This window comes from Myiozetetes cayanensis, unplaced genomic scaffold (genome assembly GCF_022539395.1).
Source record: "Myiozetetes cayanensis isolate MyiCay16 unplaced genomic scaffold, myiCay2020 scf26, whole genome shotgun sequence".
NCBI lineage: Eukaryota > Metazoa > Chordata > Aves > Passeriformes > Tyrannidae > Myiozetetes > Myiozetetes cayanensis.
The window spans coordinates 6,611,447-6,628,591 of record NW_026087477.1 but is presented as its reverse complement, the minus strand read 5'-3'; the positions used below and the strand labels follow the sequence as shown (position 1 = coordinate 6,628,591).

Genomic DNA, 17,145 nt, shown 5'->3' with positions numbered 1-17,145 from the left:
GGGATGGATGGATATTGGGAAGGGATTCTTCCCTGGGAGGGTGGTGAGGGGTTGAGAAGGAATTCCCAGAGAAGCTGTGGCTGCCCCATCCCTGGAAGTGTCCAAGGCCAGGCTGGAGCAACCTGGGCTAGTGGAAGGTGTCCCTGCCCATGGCAGGGGGGTGGAATGAGATGAGCTTTAAGTTCTCTTCCAACCCAAACCATTTCACAGTTCTGTGATCTCGGGATGGTTTGTCTCCAGGGGACAGAAGGGACATGGCAGTCAGAGCTGTCCTTGGCTTCCTGCCACAGTGACAGGTCATCTCTGCTCCTCAGGGGTGGCCTCTTCTATTTAAAAGACCTGAAAGGAAAAAAAAACCCAAAAAAGCAGCAACCAGAAGCATCTTGCTCCTAAAATCACAGGTCACATCGACGTGTCACCACAGGGTGGGGACAGGTTTTATGGAGGCTCTGAGCATCCCTGCCTGACTCCACGAAGCATCCACCTGCCCAGCCAGGTGGGTGGCCCCCACAACCAAGCAGCAGAGATGGGGACACCGTTGGGCAGGGCCACCCCAGGGTCCCAGGGCAGCAGAGCCACTCTTGTCCTCCCCACCCCCAGCAAACCCTCACGAAAGGAGGAAGTGGGAGGAGAGGACAAAAAAAAATACTAGTCGCAATTTGTAGCTGCAGCAGAAACACAAAGTGCTCCGGGATGGCACCAGAGCCTCGGTGACAGGACCCCCTGAGCACCCCCGGGGGGCAGGACACAGGGACACCATGGTGAGTGCAAGAGGGGCCCTCCTGGGGCCTCCCCCACCCCGTCCCTCTCGGGCACCCTGGGGATGTCACCCCCTCTTCCTGCCACCTCAGGGCCACCTCAGACCTGTCCTCTCCTTCACCAGTTGTGCTGCTTTCTGGGAGGTGCCAGGAGCCTGCCAGTGTCCCTGCTGGAGAGGGGACAGTGTTCCCAGGCTTGGGGACAGGGAGCAGTGCTGGGGCTGGACACAGAGGTGGGGAGCAGCCAGGGATGGGTGCCAGTGCTGGGTGCAGGGTTGGTGCCCCCCAGAGCAGGATGGAGCCCACCAGGGATTGAGTCTGGGCTGACACGAAATGGGTTTGATTTTGCTGTGGTACCCACGGGAGAACCTTGTGTTCCTCCCAGCCCAGCCTCCCACCAGAGCTTCTGGTTTTGGGGTGCTGATGACATCGGTGTGGGGTAGGCAGAGCGTGGGGTTGGGGGTGCCAGCCCTGTGCCCCAGGCCAGGAGGGACCCTCTGGGTGTTTGCCCCCATGATTGGCCCTTGCCCCCTCGGCAGATGCAGGGAGCAGGGGCTGCAGGCAGCACACGGGGCTGCTGGAGGGCCAGTGGCCACATCTGGAAGTTGCTCTGGAGGCAGAAGAGGAAGATGAAAGCTCTGAAAATTAGGAAGATGCTCAGACAGGGAGGGAGGGTCCGCACAGTGGGGTCACAGCCGTGTCCTCCAGCCCACGGCCCTGCTCCCGGGGGGATGCTGTTCCCAGCCACCACCACCCAGACAGGAAGGGGACAGTGGCCAGGCTGAAACCAAAGCTTCTCCCACCCACGGCTGTGGCTGCCACCTCCGAGAGGCTGCTCAGCTGCTGTCCCCCCAGGGACACGGCCACTGTCCCCTCCCCACTGCCACCCAACACCTGGAGATGCTTTGTGCCTTCTCCAAGGGCCGTGGGGCTGCACAGGCAAACCCCCAACCCCTGCCTGTGCCTGGTTGTGACAGTGATGTGACAGCCCCGCTGCTCCTCTCGAGGTTTCCGGTGGTTTTAAGGTGTTGCTGCCTCTGGGCCTGCCCCGTCTCGAGATAAAACACCTTGGGCTGCATCCGCTCCCTGCTCGGGGCTTGCAGGTTTTTTTTTGTGGTTTAAGGCCTCAGCTTTGAAGAAAAACATGATGTTTTTTTGCAAGTGCTGCCACGGGGCTGCTCCCCTCCCTGCCTCGGTGATCCTGTCTGAGCTCCAGGGGCATCCGGAGCCCCAGTGGGGACAGTCCCCACCCCACATCCCTGGGGATGCTGGTGGGCTCCTCATGTGTCACCTGCCGTGCATGGGATCACTGCTGGAGCAAAGTCCCTCATGCACAGAGGCTGCAAAGGGCACCTGGAAGGTCAGGGGTGGGCAAAAGCTTCTTCCTGCGTGGCAGGAGGATGAAGTGGCTTCGTGGAGGTGTTTGGTCCAGGCACCGTTCCCTGGGGACCTCTGCTCTCCAGTTCACCCCTAACTTCATCCTGGGGTAAAGAAGGGGACCTAGACAGAGGAGGGGACTGAGGAACTGCTGCCCCAAACCTCTTAAAGCAAATTTTGTGCCCCCACTCCCACAGGGGGCTGCCTGTAGCCCCATCCCCTGGGGGCTCGCTGGGCACCAAGCTTGGGCAATGCCACAGCTTGGAAAGATCATAATTCCTCTTCATCCTCCCCCAAGATTTCAGTGAGCCCTGGCCCTGCAAACCCCTTGGGATGTGCTCAGGGAAGCCAGGCTCTGTGCTCCCAGAAACAGGGTGGAAAACACCCAAAGCCTTGCAGATATCCAGGACAAAAGCCTTCATTCAAAGCGAACCGGTGCTTTCCTTGCAGCTGAGAGCCAGGAAAGCACCTGAGCTGGCCCAGAGGAAGAGGAGGTGGCAAAGGCACACACTCACCACTGACAGCTCTGAGAAGGAGAAGCTCTGCGTGTCAGATCAAAATCTCTGAGCTTTCAGTGCAGGAAATGCTTGTATTTGCCTTAATTTGGTGCCAGAAGCGGTGCCAGAGGGTTTGGGGTGATGGGGACAGGGAACAGAGGTGTTTGGCACTCCCATGGGCTCTTCCTGGCACTCTCCTCTCTGCCTGAAGCTCAGGGTTTTGGTTGAAGCAGCTCCTGGGGTCACTGGCAACTCCAAAGCGACCTGGAGTGGGTGACTGAGCCCACCTGCATTTTTCCAGGTGGATTTTCTAGGGGATATCAGGATGGAGGGCAGGAACAGGAGGGAAAGGCAAGAGAAAGACCCATAACCAACAAACAGGAGGAAGAGGAGAAGCTCCCCCAGTGGTTTCAGGCTGTGTGAGCAGCCTCATTACCCCTTGGACCCCCCTTGAGCTGACCCAGCTCCAAAGCCCAAAGCTCCTTCACCAGCCATGGGGGTTTGAGTTGCATTTGGGGTTTGGGGGGCCCTGGGTGGTATTTTGGGTTGCAAAGCCTGGTGAGGAGGGAGGTGGACAGGGGGAGCAGCACGATGGTGCTGAGCTCCACATCCCATGAGGGTCCCTCTGGGAGGGGGTGGTGATGAGCCCCCAGGGATGGTGTGGGGGGCTGTTAAAACAGGGGGGCTGACAGCAGGGTCCAAAGATATCAGGGTCCAGAGGCCTGAAACCTTTGAGAGGCAGCTGGAAAATGAAGCAAAAGGGGAAGAGGAGAAAAGGGAAATGGAAAGAGTAACAGGCTGGGGGTGACGGGGGAGAAGTGAAATCGGTGACAGAGCACTGGGGGTAAAAGAGGAACCACAAGGGACAGGCCCAGGGGGGCCACAGGCAGGGCCAGACAGGGTGTCCCCTCCAGCATCTCACCAGGGGCCACATAGGCACCACAGCTGTGCCCAGCACGTTCCCCCTGCAGCATCAAGGGTGGGGGGAGCCCTTTGGGGGGGTTTCTGCACGGTGAAATCTCCCCCCCTGCTCCCAGGGCTGTGTTTACCCCACAAGGGCTTAAACCACAGCCCAGTTTTCCTGCTCTGCCCCAGAGACAAAGCTGGGCGAGCTGGGGGGGGCAGCTGGAAAGAGGGTGCAGGTGGTCACCCTGGGCAGGGGGGAAACGGTGATGGGGGCACAGTGGCACCTCTGCCCTGGTACGAAGAGGATGTGGGTGGGCAGAGGATGCCACCACCCCCCTTCTGCTGCATTATTCTGGTGCCTCTTTGACTCATAACCAGAGGCTGTTCATCAGCTGCTTCTTTAGAGCTGCAAGGAGCAGGGGTGATGGTGCAGATGTGCCCACAGTCTCAGCACTCTGCTCCTCAGCTCGTGCCAGACCTGTGGTGGGGAGGGATCCAGCCAGGGGCGTGGGGCTGGATCTGTAGCTTTGGGAGCTCCCAGCTTGGCCAACCCCCCTCGTTGCACCTATTTTGGAACCACAGCTGAGCTGGGGGGCGGCCAATCACAGCTCTCAGCAGCTCCAGGGGAGTTTTGGAGCCGCAGTGGTGGCCCCTGTGACACATTCCCTGTGTCCCTGCAGGGCAGCAAGGAGCGCTTCCACTGGCAGAGCCAGAACGTCAAGCAGAGCGGCGTGGACGACATGGTGCTGCTCTCCAAGATCAACGAGGAGGCCATCGTGGAGAACCTCAAGAAGCGTTTCATGGATGATTTCATCTTTGTATCCTTCCCAGGGCAGCAGGATGGGGACAGGGAGCAGCAGGGACGGGCTCCAAGGCTTTGCCAGGACGTGGGACAAAGTGGGGCTGCCCCAGTGCTTGCAGAGTGTCCTGCCCTTGCACTGGTGGGACAGGATTGGGATCGGCTGGGGGAATGTTGCCGTTCCCAGACTGACTTGTACTTGGCACCCAGCAACCAAGACCCCCCTCCTGCCGTGCCCTGGTACCCACTTTGGTCCTTCCTTTGTGGCCACAAAGCCCTGAGCAAAGCCCCTCATCCGCTCTCTCCCACTGCTCCTGCACACCCAAGCCCCACCTGCCTGTGACAGGAGTGACCATTGTCCCCTGCTGCTGTCACCACCCTCCCCAGTGCCCACAGCGTGGCTGCTCTGCACCCACAGCAAAGCCAGGCAAACCCTGGGTGGAGCAGGAGCATCCCTGCAGGCACAGGGAGGGGGTGCCACCGGTGTCGGGACACACGGGATGCCCTCACCCAGCACAGGGGGCAAAGCTCCCTCCCTGCTCAGTGTTTTGCACCCAATCCCGGTGCCATCCCCAGCCCAGTCCATCGCAGAGCTGACACTCAGAGCACCAGACACGAGTCTCTGTGACCCTCAGGCCCCGTGCTGGAGGCGGGGATGTGTCCCCGAGCCCCTTCGTTGCTCAGCCCACACCTCCCTGGGGACGTGGCCGGCTCAGCACCACCATCCCAGCTTCACCTGCACCCCAGACCCCCGGGGGACAGAGCAGGGCACGGTGGGGGCTCTCTCTGGGCTGACGGCAGGGCTGTCTCCTGCCCACGCCGCTGGATGTGGTTTCCCTGAAGATGCTGCTCTGTCCTTACAAGGCGATGCCGTCCCGGCCGGGCGGACACCGCCTCCTCCCCCGCAGCCCCCGGGGCTTCACGTGTGTTCAGGGGCTGGCTTTGGGGTTGGCTTTTTTTTTGCTGTTTTGGAGGAAAAGGATACCCCACGCGGCGTCTTTCTTCCTTTTTTTTGTGCTGCTGCCCGCAGGGCTCCATCCAGCCGTGACTCAGCGTCCTGTACTTCTGCATTTCCCAGAGAAGCCCCTCTCTTTGGTCACTCTCCCCCTGCCCTGCTCTCAGGTGGGACAAAAACAGGACATCAAGGGTTCAAAGTAATCCCACTGGCACCACTCTGTCCCCAACCTCCATCTCCCCGTGGTGCTGGGGGCTCATTCCCATCCTGCTGCTGCTGCTGCGCCGTTTCCAGGTGCAATTCCCTGATTTTCCACTCTCCTGCCCACACTGAGTTACCTGGAGATGCTGCAGGCAGGGGCTGGGGAAGCAGAGTGGCAGCAGGGAAAGGCAGGAGCCCACAGTTTCTTGCCTCTCAGTGCCTCAGTTTCCCTGACTGGAAAACAGGGATGGGCTCCTGCTGCAGAGTGAGTGTGAGCAGAGTGTGAACTCCAGGAGACTGTGGGATGCTGGAGATGCCCTGCTTGGAGTGGATCCTCAGCCAGGCCAGGGAGCTGAGGGGATGCTCCTGCTGTGCCCAGTGTCCCTCACACCACTGGGGACACCCCAGGGCTGAGGGAGCGAAGCCAAGTCACGGCAGCTTCCGAGTGGAAAACCCTCGCGGCATTCCCGGCGTGGCAGGGACGCCAAGCCCACCTTCCTGCCACTGCTCTGATGCTGCCTGCAGGGTGGGATTGGGCAGTGGGAAGGGGAAAGGACACAGAGACCTTAACCTGCCACCCAGACCTACATCGGGCCCGTGCTCATCTCCGTGAACCCCTTCAAGCAGATGCCGTATTTCACCGACCGGGAGATCGAGCTCTACCAGGGCGCGGTGAGGCTGCCACGGGCTCTCTGGGTTCAAAATCCCCTCGGTTTTGAACCCCTCTTTTGGCTAAAAACCCCTGGGGGTGTCCCCTGAGGGTTCCCCTCCTCCCCAGCCCTTTGGCTGCTGCAGGGGGGTCGGTGCTCCCCAGCACGTCAGTAACGAGGCTCGGCAGCAAACCCACATTCCTGGGAAATTCAGCCCATAAATCCACACCAGAGCAACCCAAACATGGTAAAATCCAGCCCGAGTGGCTCTGCCCCCACTGATGAGCTCCTCGGGGAGGAGGGGAGAGTCAAAAAACCTCGGACGTGCTGCTGATGAGCTCATGGCTTGTGGGAAGAGACTAATTCCCATGTGGGGAAAGTTTAAGGGGATGTGGGGAAGGGCTCAGGGCAGGGTGGGGGTTGGTGGCTGCTCTGTGCTCAGCACCTCTGTCCCCTTTTTAGGCTCAGTATGAAAATCCCCCCCACATCTACGCCCTGACTGACAACATGTACCGGAACATGCTGATCGACGGGGAGAACCAGTGTGTCATCATCAGGTACTGGGGCACACTGGGCATAGCTGGGACCCCCTGTCACTGCTCTGGGACTGGCTGTACCCCCATCACCCCTTCTCCCCCCACCTGGGGGCTTCCCAGTTAAACACAGCAGCCATGTGATGGCAAGAAGTGGCAGGAGTGTCCTGGGGGACACTGTGGTGTCTGGAGGGACCCCGATGCCCTGGGCCACTGGGTGGTCCCAGGCAGGGCCAGAGCCTTGTGCAATGCACCTTTCCGGTGGAGTGTTGCAAGGGAAATGGTCAGGATGTGGGGCAAGGCCAGAGACTTCCCCTTGAGGCTCCCAGGTTTCCCCTCCTCCCCTCCAAAACCCAGCAACAAGAAACCCAACATCTCCTCATCAAGAAACGCTCTGGTCCCACTTAAACCCCAGAGCACCTGGGCAGCCCCATCCCCAGGGTGGGAGTCACAGCCCCCAAAACTCGCTGTTACCCTCTGGTCCTGCTCCAGCATCAGCCCCTGAAGCCCCCCAGGGTGGGTGACTCTGGTGGGACCATCTCACAGTCTCCTCTGCTTTGGTATTTGCACAGCGGAGAAAGCGGGGCCGGGAAAACGGTGGCAGCAAAATACATCATGGGCTACATCTCCAAAGTGTCCGGGGGTGGGGACAAAGTGCAGGTAGGTCTGTGGTCACCCCTGCCATGGGGCACTTCACCTCCCAGTCTCTCCCCACCACCCTGGCCCCCAATCCCCTCACAGAACAGCCACTTCTGGGCTGGGGACATACGAAGTCCCCAACCCCAAGGTAGTGGGGCACAGCTGGGTGACCACCCCAGCTCAGCCCTGTCCTTGCTCTTCCCCCAGCACGTGAAGGACATCATCCTGCAGTCCAACCCTCTGCTGGAAGCCTTTGGAAATGCCAAAACTGTCCGGAACAACAACTCCAGCCGCTTTGTGAGTCGCCAGGGCAGGTGCAGGGGGTCACAGGATCACGGACAAATTCAGGCTAAAAAAGACCTTTAAGATCATCGAGTCCAATCATTAACACAGCACTGCCAGGGCCACCCTAACCCATGTGCCCAGGTGCCACATCCACACAGCTTTTAAATCCTTCCAGGGATGGGGACTCCACCAGTGCCCTGGGCACCTGTGCCTGTGCCTGACCACCCTTTCAGTGAAGGAATTTTTCATAATATCCAACCTAAACCTTCCCCGGGGGCAATTTGAGGCAATCATTTCCTCCAGTCCTGTTGTCCTGCTGCTTATTACCTGGGAGGAGAGACTGACGCCCACCCGGCTCCAACCTCCTTCCAGGCAGTTGTAGAGAGCAAAGAGGTTTCCACACGAGCAGGGATGCACATCCCAGTAATGCTCCTCACGTGGAGGGAAAAAATGGGGAGAGCAGCCAGGGCTGGGGGGCAGTGAGGAACCGCAGCAGGGCCGTGGCTCTGAGCAGCATCCGTGCCGGGGCAGGGGAAGTACTTCGAGATCCAGTTCAGCCGGGGCGGAGAACCCGACGGGGGGAAAATCTCCAACTTCCTGCTGGAGAAGTCGCGGGTGGTGAGCCAGAACGAGTGCGAGAGGAATTTCCACATCTACTACCAGGTACCGGGGGTGCTCAGGAGCCGCCGGGCTGGGAGGGGGAGCCAGAGGCCAGGTAACCGCAGCTCCTCGTTCCCTCGCAGCTCATCGAAGGGGCGTCCCAGGAGCAACGACAGAACCTGGGCATCATGAGCCCGGATTATTACTATTACCTGAACCAGACGGACACCTACCAGGTGGAGGGCACGGATGACCGCAGCGACTTCCATGAGACCATGGTGAGTGCCCGGGAGGGGGGTCCCCAGAGCCTCCGCGGCTGGGAGGAGGGTGACGGGCTCCCTGTTTCCCCCCCCACCCCAGAATGCCATGCAGGTCATCGGCATCCGGGGCGAGGACCAGCAGCTGGTGCTGCAGATCGTGGCAGGGATCCTCCACCTGGGAAACATCAGCTTTCGGGAGGAAGGGAACTACGCCCGGGTGGAAAACGCCGACTGTGAGTCGCTAAGTAGCTCCGGGGAGGGTGGGTGGGGATGGTTAAAGAAACTCCTGGAAATGAGGGGCAAACTGTCACAAATTCCCTGGCAGAGGAGGGAGGCAGAAGATGGTTAGAGGTGGAGAAACTGAGGCAGCAAGCAAATGGGCAAGGGGATGGATGGCAGGAGTTGCTGCAGTTTGGCAGAGGAAGGGCCCATCCCATATCCCCACTCACCGCTGTCCTGGGACGGGACTGGGGGTCTCAGCCGGGGCTGTGGGTGTACAGCCAGCCTGACCACCCCCCTGCTCTGCCCAGCCCTGGCCTTCCCTGCCTACCTGCTGGGAGTCGACCAGGACCGCCTGAACGAGAAGGTGACCAGCAGGAAGATGGACAGCAAGTGGGGCGGCCGCTCCGAGTCCATCACCGTCACCCTCAACGTGGAGCAGGCGGCCTACACCCGCGACGCCCTGGCCAAGGGGCTCTACGCCCGCGTCTTCGACTTCCTCGTGGAGGTGGGTGGTGCTCTGGGGGTCACCATCTGCTCCAGAGAGAGCCAATCCCACTGCCTCGCACCCCTGGTGACGGCTCGTCCCCTCTCCCCACAGTCCATCAACAGGGCCATGCAGAAGCCGCACGAGGAGTACAGCATCGGGGTGCTGGACATCTACGGCTTCGAGATATTCCAGGTGTGTGTTTGCAGGGTTCACAGAATATCCCGAGTTGGAAGGGACCCACAGGGGTTGTCAGTCCAGCTCCTGGCCCTGCACAGGACACCCCAACAATCCCAGCCTGTCCCTGAGAGCGTTACCCAAACTCTCCTTCAGCCTTTTTGCATGACCCCTACCCTGGGGAGGTTGTTTCAGTGCCTGACCACCTGCTAGGGGGAGAAGATTTTCCTAATATCCAACCCAAACCTCCCCTGACAGAACTTCAGGCCATTCCTTTGGGTTCTGTCACTGGTCACCACAGACATCAGTGTCTGCCTCTCCTCTTCCCCTCCACGAGGAAGTTGTTGCTTTGTCCAGCTGGGAATGTCCTTCCCTGCTCCTGCAGCAAGGAGAGCAGCTGGATCAGGGGGCTGTCAGACCCCAAGAAGGGTCCTGGAGCAGCACCCAAAGGCTCTGTTGGTTGAAGTCCCCTGAACAAGCCAGAGGAGCAGAAGACAACTCAGCCCTGCTTCCTCTTTCATCTTTTGTACTTGTGCAGAAAAATGGCTTTGAGCAATTCTGCATCAACTTTGTGAATGAGAAGCTGCAGCAGATCTTCATAGAGCTGACCCTGAAGGCAGAGCAGGTACAGGGGGTGCTGGGCTGGGAGGCAGCAGGGCTGTGCCAGCAGCCCAATTCCTGCACCCTCCCTCCTCCCTGGCACAGCTGGAGCAGGGGGGTCTCCTGAGCCCACACAGCTCCCCCTGTGCTTCCCCAGGAAGAATATGTGCAGGAGGGCATCAAGTGGACCCAGATCCAGTACTTCAACAACAAGGTGGTGTGTGACCTGATAGAGAACAAGCTGGTGAGTGGGGTCCCCTCTGCCAGGGGAGGCTTTCTCAGGGAGCAGAGGCACCCAGGGAGCGGGGGCTGGGGGGGCTGGGTGGGCTGGGATGGGTAGCATCTCATTCCACCTGCTGCCCTGGGCAGGGATACCCTCCACTAGACCAGGTTGCTCCAACCTGGACTTTTACCCTTGACTCTCCTCTGCGTCCTTGACCTAAGCTGAGGTTCAGCACGAAACAGCTTTGACCAGCACAGCCAGCTGCAGGACTGGGACCTTTGGACACCCATGGCTTCTCTCTCCCTCTGCCAGAACCCCCCTGGGATCATGAGCGTCCTGGATGACGTGTGTGCCACCATGCACGCCACGGGCGAGGGCGCGGACCAGACCCTGCTGCAGAAGCTGCAGGCGGCCGTGGGCACCCACGAGCACTTCAACAGCTGGAGCTCGGGCTTCGTCATCCACCACTATGCAGGCAAGGTACAGCACCCCAGGCCCCACACCCTGAGCCCCACACCCTTCACCTGGCCACCAGGGCAGGGGGCTGAGGTCCCCTCGTGTCCCCAGGTGTCCTACGACGTGAACGGCTTCTGCGAGCGCAACCGGGACGTGCTGTTCACCGACCTCATCGAGCTCATGCAGAGCAGTGAATTGTGAGTCCTGGTAGTTCTGGGCACACCCCAAAAGGGCTGGGGCACAGGGCAGCATCCTCGGCATCCAGATCATAAGGGCTGATCCTGCTTTTGTGGGAACCACAGCTCGGGGTGCTCAGCATCTTGCGTCGCCCCACGGGCCCCCCCAGGTGATGTCCCCCCAGGTGACATCCCAGGGCTGCAGGTCTGGGAGAAGGGGGGGCTCAACCACCAGCAGTGAACCTTCTGAGCCTGGGGAGCCTGGCAGCTCTCACCTGGGGACTGTCACCTCCCTTCCAGTGGTTTCATCCGGATGCTTTTCCCAGAAAAACTTGATTCTGACAAAAAGGGACGACCGACCACGGCAGGCTCCAAAATCAAGGTATGTCCCATGAGCTGCAGGACAGTGGCTGCCCCTGGGTCAGCAGCAGGGTGATGGGCTCCCACCAACACCTTGAATGCTCCAGAGGTCGATCCTTGCAACAGAAACAGGCCAACAACCTGGTGAACACGCTAATGAAGTGCACCCCACACTACATCCGCTGCATCAAACCCAACGAGACCAAGAAACCCCGGGACTGGGAGGAGAGCAGGTAACAGGGAGCCCACAGAGCCCAGGGAATGGGACACAGCCATGGAGAGGTGGCCAAGATGGGCTTTCCTCCAAAATCTGGTCCCTCTGAGCTGCCCACAGATCCAGGGCAGCACGAGGAGTGTGTGTGGGGACACACCATCCCCTTTAGGTGCATCACCCATCTGAGCCCCGAGAAGCTCTCACACCCATCCCCGTGCAAACAGGGGCCAAAGGGCCCCAGCAGGTCCCACTCTGACCTGCCATCCCACACTGTCCCTCCTGGCTCTGCAGGGTGAAGCACCAAGTGGAGTACCTGGGGCTGAAGGAGAACATCCGGGTGCGCCGGGCGGGATTCGCCTACCGCCGGCTCTTCCACAAATTCCTGCAACGGTGAGTGACCACGGGGGATTCATTTAATTGTTTTATAAATTTAGGATTAATTAATCCAACACCCTGCCATGGGCAGGGACACCTTCCAATAGCCCAGGTTGCTCCAACCTGGTCTTGGACACTTCCAGGGATGGGGCAGCCACAGCTGCTCTGGGCAGCCTGTGCCAGGGCCTCCCCACCCTCCCAGGGAAGGATTCCTTCCCAATATCCCATCTAAACCTTCTCTTTTTCAATTTGAATCCTTTTCCCCTTGTCCTGTCTCTGCCTTCTCTTGTGAAAAGCACTTTATGTTGCTGTATCAGGGGTGGTGGGAACCCCAGATATCTTCCTCTTGTACCCCAAGTTGGCCTCCCAGTGCTGTGGATCATGAAGACACAGCCAGGCAGCACCACTACACACCTGCCTGAAGTGGGACGGGGGATGGCAGATCCCTGCAGTCCAGCTGTGACACAGTTTTTCATTAGGAAGAAATTCCTCCCTGTGAGGGTGGCGAGGCCCTGGCACAGCTTTCCCAGAGAAGCTGTGGCTGCCCCATCCCTGAAAGTGTCCAAGGCCAGGTTGGACGTGTCTTGGAGCAACCTGGGCTAGTGGAAGGTGTCCCTACCCATGGCAGGGGGGTGTGGAACGAGACGATCTTTAAGATCCCTTCCAACCCAACCCAACCCCACCCATCCATGATTCCCTGATGCAGTGTCTCTCTCCGCAGCTACGCCATCCTCACCCCCGAGACGTGGCCGTCGTGGCGCGGGGACGAGCGGCAAGGGGTGCAGCACCTGCTGCACTCCGTCCACATGGACCCCGACCAGTACCAGATGGGCCGCAGCAAAGTGTTCGTCAAGAACCCCGAGTCGGTGGGTGCCCCCCTGGCCCTGCACTCCCCCCACCACCCCAAAGGGGACACTGGGGTGGGGTGTCCTGGACAGCCACGCTCAGCACTCCGTGCCCCTCCCAGCTCTTCCTCCTCGAGGAGATGCGGGAGAGGAAATTCGACGGCTTTGCCCGCGTGATCCAGAAGGCCTGGCGCCGGCACGTCGCCATCAGGAAGTACGAGCAGATGAGAGAGGAGGGTAAGGACGTGGACACCAGCACCCCAGCACCCCTTTTAGGGGGCCTTTCATCAGGGCAACTCATCTACCAGAGTAGCATCCCCACTCCTAATTGTGGTACTGATGAGGAGGGGGGTGAAGAGAAACCAGACCATGAGATATCCAGAGTCTTTTCCCGTGTCTTAAAAGGAGGGCACAGATCTCTTGCTCTTGTTTCCAGCCCTGGGAGGGGCCGTAGGACAGAAGCAGATCCTTGTGCTGTCTCGTTCTGCATTTCATTGCCCGCACAAGGATGGAGAGGAGTAGCTGGGAGTCAGCACTGGCAGAGGGAAGGGAAAGCCCAGTGGTCCCTGCCTGACCTCCCCTCCAAGGGTTTTCCCACCCTCCCAAACATGCAGTGAAAAATCAAGGAGGAAAATCCAGAAAGCAGCTGTGACCATCCCTCCTTCCCACAAGCACAAGGGTTTGTGAAGGCAGTCAATGGGTTTCCAAGCCAGCCAGGCTCAAGCAGCTGGGATTCCTCCCATGGGATAAAACAAGCCCCACTTCTTGCCGCTGTGATCCATGTGACAGATCCCACAGCTGGTTTGGGAGGGCTCTGAGCCACCAGCACTCTGTCTAACCAGAGTTGTTTTGGGGTTCTTTTGCAGCTGCCAGCATCCTCTACAACTTCAAGGAGCGGAGGAGGAACAGCATCAACAGGAATTTCGTGGGCGATTACCTGGGCATGGAGGAGCGGCCGGAGCTGCGCCAGTTCCTGGCCAAGCGGGAGCGGATCGACTTCGCCGACTCCATCACCAAATACGACCGGAGGTTCAAGGTACACGGACACGCCCGTGGCTTGGCACTGGCCGTGGTGGCAGGTGCCCCCTCAGCAAACACCCCTCACCACCCTCTCCTGCCCCTTTCCCAGCCCATCAAGCGGGATTTCATCCTCACCCCCAAGTACTTCTACCTGATCGGGCGGGAGAAGGTGAAGAAGGGCCCTGAGAAGGGGCAGATCAAGGAGGTGCTCAAGAAGAAGGTGGAGCTCCAGGCGGTGAGCGGAGTCTCGCTGAGGTGTGTCCTTTAGCTCGGGCTCCACATGGAGGGGTCACCTCAACCTCCACCAGCCCTCCCCCATGCCCTGGTGGCCCCCACCCCCTTGTTTATAGAGGCACCAGATCATCGAGCTGCGGGGAGGAGGCTCCCCACAGGATGCTTTGCAGATGGGGCTTTAGAGGTCTGGGAGTTTTCCAGCCAAATCACTGGGCCCCCAGTGCCCAGCTGGCACCAGCCTTGCCTCCTACTGACACCCCCCAAACTGGGATTGCTCCCCCAGCACCAGGCAGGATGACTTCTTCATCCTCCACGAGAAGGACGCCGACAACTTCTTGGAGTCCATCTTCAAGACGGAGCTGATCAGCCTGTTGTGCAAACGCTTCGAGGAGCTCACCCGCTCCAAGCTACCCCTCTCCTTCAAGGACACGTAAGAATGGGGGCCAGGAGAGGTGACAAAGCAGGACAGGGCCCTGTCACCGTGCTGTAATGGTCCCCTCTCTCCCACAGACTACAGTTTCGGGTGAAGAAGGAGGGCTGGGGCGGTGGTGGCACCCGCAACGTCACCTTCATCAGAGGACAGGGCGACGTGGCCGCCCTCAAGGCTGGAGGCAAAACCCTTACGGTCAGCATCGGGGATGGGCTCCCCAGGAATGCCAGTGAGTGCCAGGGCACCCAGGGGGTGGCAAGGGGGGCACACAGGAGCGCTGGGGCTGCAGGGCACAGCTGGAGGCCTGGGAATATCGGGGTGAGCCAGTGCGTGCCCGGCCCTGCTGGGTTTGCGTCTCACCCAGGAGGGACCCATTGGGGTGATGGGGCAGCACGGGGGGCTTTGGGGAACAGGACAGCTGGGTAGAAATGGGGGAGAAGCCCCCTCAGCTGGCTCTGAGGACCATCAACTAACGGGGGGCTTGTGTCCCCCCAGAGCCCACAAGGAAGGGGGCAACGCAGAGCAGAGGTGGCAGCAGGCTCCCAGCACCCTCCCGGACCGCCCCACCAGCACCCAGAGGTGAGGAGGGGGGTGCCAGGGAGGAGACCCCAGCCTGGATCCAGCCAGTGCTGCACTCCCAGAGGGTGCAGGCTGAGCAGGGACCCCCCCTAATGCACCATCCTGGGACGGGATCTTCCAGGAGCCTGCAGGAACGGGGCACCCCAGTTCCCACAGGGCGATGGGCGGCCACAGAGGGACACTTACAAGACCCCCCAGAAGCAGACACGGGGCCCACCGGCCACAGCACTTCTCCCCCGGAACACTGGCCACCAGCCCAGGACATCCAGGCCCCCATCTGAGCACAACATGGATTTCCTCAACGTGCCTGACCAGGGAGTGGCTGGGTAGGTCCTGTCCCATGTCCTACTCCCTGACTTATCCTCCCCTCCCACTGCCACCAGTGCCAGGAGATGCTCTTTCCCCTTTGAGGAGCAGACCAGGTTGGGGCAACCTGCCTTTGCTGGCAGGACACATCTCCCAGGCTCTTGTGCATCCCAGTTCTCCCAGTCCCTGCACTGGGAGGACCCACCCAGTGCTGCAGAGACAGAGCATCCCAGGGATGTGGGATGACAGGATGGGAAGGAGGGAGCAGCACATCCTGCCTCAGTTCTCCCAGTCCTTGCACTGGGAAGACCCATTTGCAGGTCTCATGGCTGTGGGACAGCAGGATGGAAAAGGAGGGTGCAGAGTATCCCAGCCCAGTTCTCCCAGTCCCTGCACTGGGAAGACCCATCTGAAGGCACAGGGCATCCCGTGGGTAGGTGACAGCAGGATAGGAAAGGAGGGTGCAGAGCATCCCAGCCCAGTTCTCCCAGTCCCTGCACTGGAAGACCCACCTGCAGGCACAGAGCACCCCGTGGGTGTGGAGCAAAAGGATAGGAAGGAGGGTGCAGAGCATCCTGGCCCAGTTCTCTCAGTCCCTGCACTGGGAGGACCCACCTGCAGGCACAGAGCATCCCAATGGGTGTGGGGCAACAGGATGGGGAAGGAGGGAGCAGCACATCCCGGCCTAGTTCTCCCCAGTCCCTTCACTGGGAGGACCCACCCGCGCTGCAGACACGGAGCATCCCAGGGGTGCGGGAGGGCAGGACGGGAAAGGAGGGAGCAGCAGCACCCCACACACCCTCCTGCCCTGCTGGTATGGACCCCATTTGTCCCCCCATGCCCCCAGGATGCAGCGCCGGCGCAGTGTGAGCCAGAGGCCACCCCCAGCCCGCCGGCCCAAGGCCCAGCCCAAGGCGGCCGTGCCACGGTGCCAGGCGCTCTACCAGTACGTGGGGCAGGACGTGGACGAGCTCAGCTTCAACGTGGGGGACATCATCGACATCCTGCTGGAAGGTACCAAAACCTCTTGGCCTTGCCCAGCGTCTCTCCCCGCTGTGGCAGTGCTCCCCCACCCCTGACCTGTGCTGGTTTTCCCCCTTCCCAGATATCTCGGGCTGGTGGAAAGGCCGCCTGCACGGCAGGGAAGGGCTTTTCCCCGGGAACTACGTGCAGAAGATCTGAGCTGGGCGCAGCGACCACGGGGCTGGGGGCGAGGAGGGGGTCAGCACCCTCCCAGCCCACCTCTGGGAGGATGTGCCACATGGATCCATGGTAGTTCTCCACCGTTTTTTATGGAGGGAGCTCTTCCCGCTCCCCGGACTGTGTCGGTGCCAAACGCTGAATCCCACAGCTGCTTTAGCTGGTGGCATTCCCACGGCAAGGACGGGCTCTTTGCTGCTTGTTCATACCCTGGGACTGAAACTATCATGGGGTATAAATGGGATTGTTGTTAATAATTATGGTAAACAGCCAGACTCGGCAAATCCCACTCAGAAATTTGGTTTGGGGGTTGTGTTTCACACCGATGCCATCCTGGGGCTCCCCCTGGCCCCGTGACAAGAGCTGCAGTGCGGGCAGACACTTATGGGAGGCAGCCCCATTCCACCCACACTGAACCCTCCAGAAGAGGTTGAATACAGAAACCAGCTCCCCCAGGAATTCAGCTCAGGCACCTCCACGTCCTGGCATGGCTCTGGATCACTCACAGCCGGTGGGAGCTGCCAGGGCAGCGGCAAAGCAGGACCGGGGCACCATCACCAATCCCTGATTTCTCACAGGAAAAGCTCCAAGGATCGATTAGACAAAGCCCACGGAGCTGTGACATCTTTCTCTGATGGTTGTCAGAGGGGTGCTGCCCCCCCCCCTCCCCCGGTTTGCAGAGTGGGGGTCTCATCTATGGGGGGCCAGGGTCGATGCGTGGGGTGGAAACCACCATCCTTGGGATTCAGGGACGCTCTACATCCCGAACTCCCAGGACGGGATT

General features: G+C 60.2%; 1 protein-coding gene across 2 annotated transcripts; it reads left to right on the top strand.

The window, feature by feature from the left end:
* The first annotated feature begins 677 nt into the window (after positions 1–677).
* MYO1F (myosin IF) lies at positions 678–16,913 on the top strand. Of its 2 annotated transcripts, XM_050321369.1 has the most exons (28): positions 678–761; positions 4,219–4,356; positions 6,076–6,165; positions 6,606–6,700; positions 7,249–7,336; positions 7,523–7,612; positions 8,132–8,263; positions 8,344–8,478; positions 8,561–8,693; positions 8,991–9,187; positions 9,281–9,361; positions 9,882–9,968; positions 10,101–10,187; positions 10,479–10,646; positions 10,734–10,819; positions 11,099–11,180; positions 11,285–11,391; positions 11,664–11,762; positions 12,469–12,613; positions 12,715–12,829; positions 13,459–13,628; positions 13,722–13,867; positions 14,130–14,276; positions 14,357–14,505; positions 14,772–14,855; positions 14,977–15,181; positions 16,009–16,175; positions 16,267–16,913. In XM_050321369.1, exons 1-28 carry the CDS (start codon positions 759–761, stop codon positions 16,341–16,343), a joined length of 3,303 nt encoding a protein of 1,100 aa, XP_050177326.1. In that variant the 5' UTR covers positions 678–758; the 3' UTR covers positions 16,344–16,913. The 2 variants fall into 2 exon arrangements, with proteins under 2 accessions (XP_050177326.1, XP_050177327.1); XM_050321370.1 differs by lacking the exon at positions 16,267–16,913 and having other exon boundaries at positions 14,357–14,471; positions 16,009–16,156.
* The last annotated feature ends 232 nt before the right edge of the window (positions 16,914–17,145 follow it).

What these genes read in the sequence shown, in the direction of transcription:
- MYO1F (XM_050321369.1), top strand. An exon ending in TGACCCTGAAGGCAGAGCAG is followed by an intron (nt 9,969 to 10,100) that starts GTACAGGGGGTG and finishes GTGCTTCCCCAG; the next exon opens with GAAGAATATGTGCAGGAGGG. An exon ending in TCCACCACTATGCAGGCAAG is followed by an intron (nt 10,647 to 10,733) that starts GTACAGCACCCC and finishes TCGTGTCCCCAG; the next exon opens with GTGTCCTACGACGTGAACGG.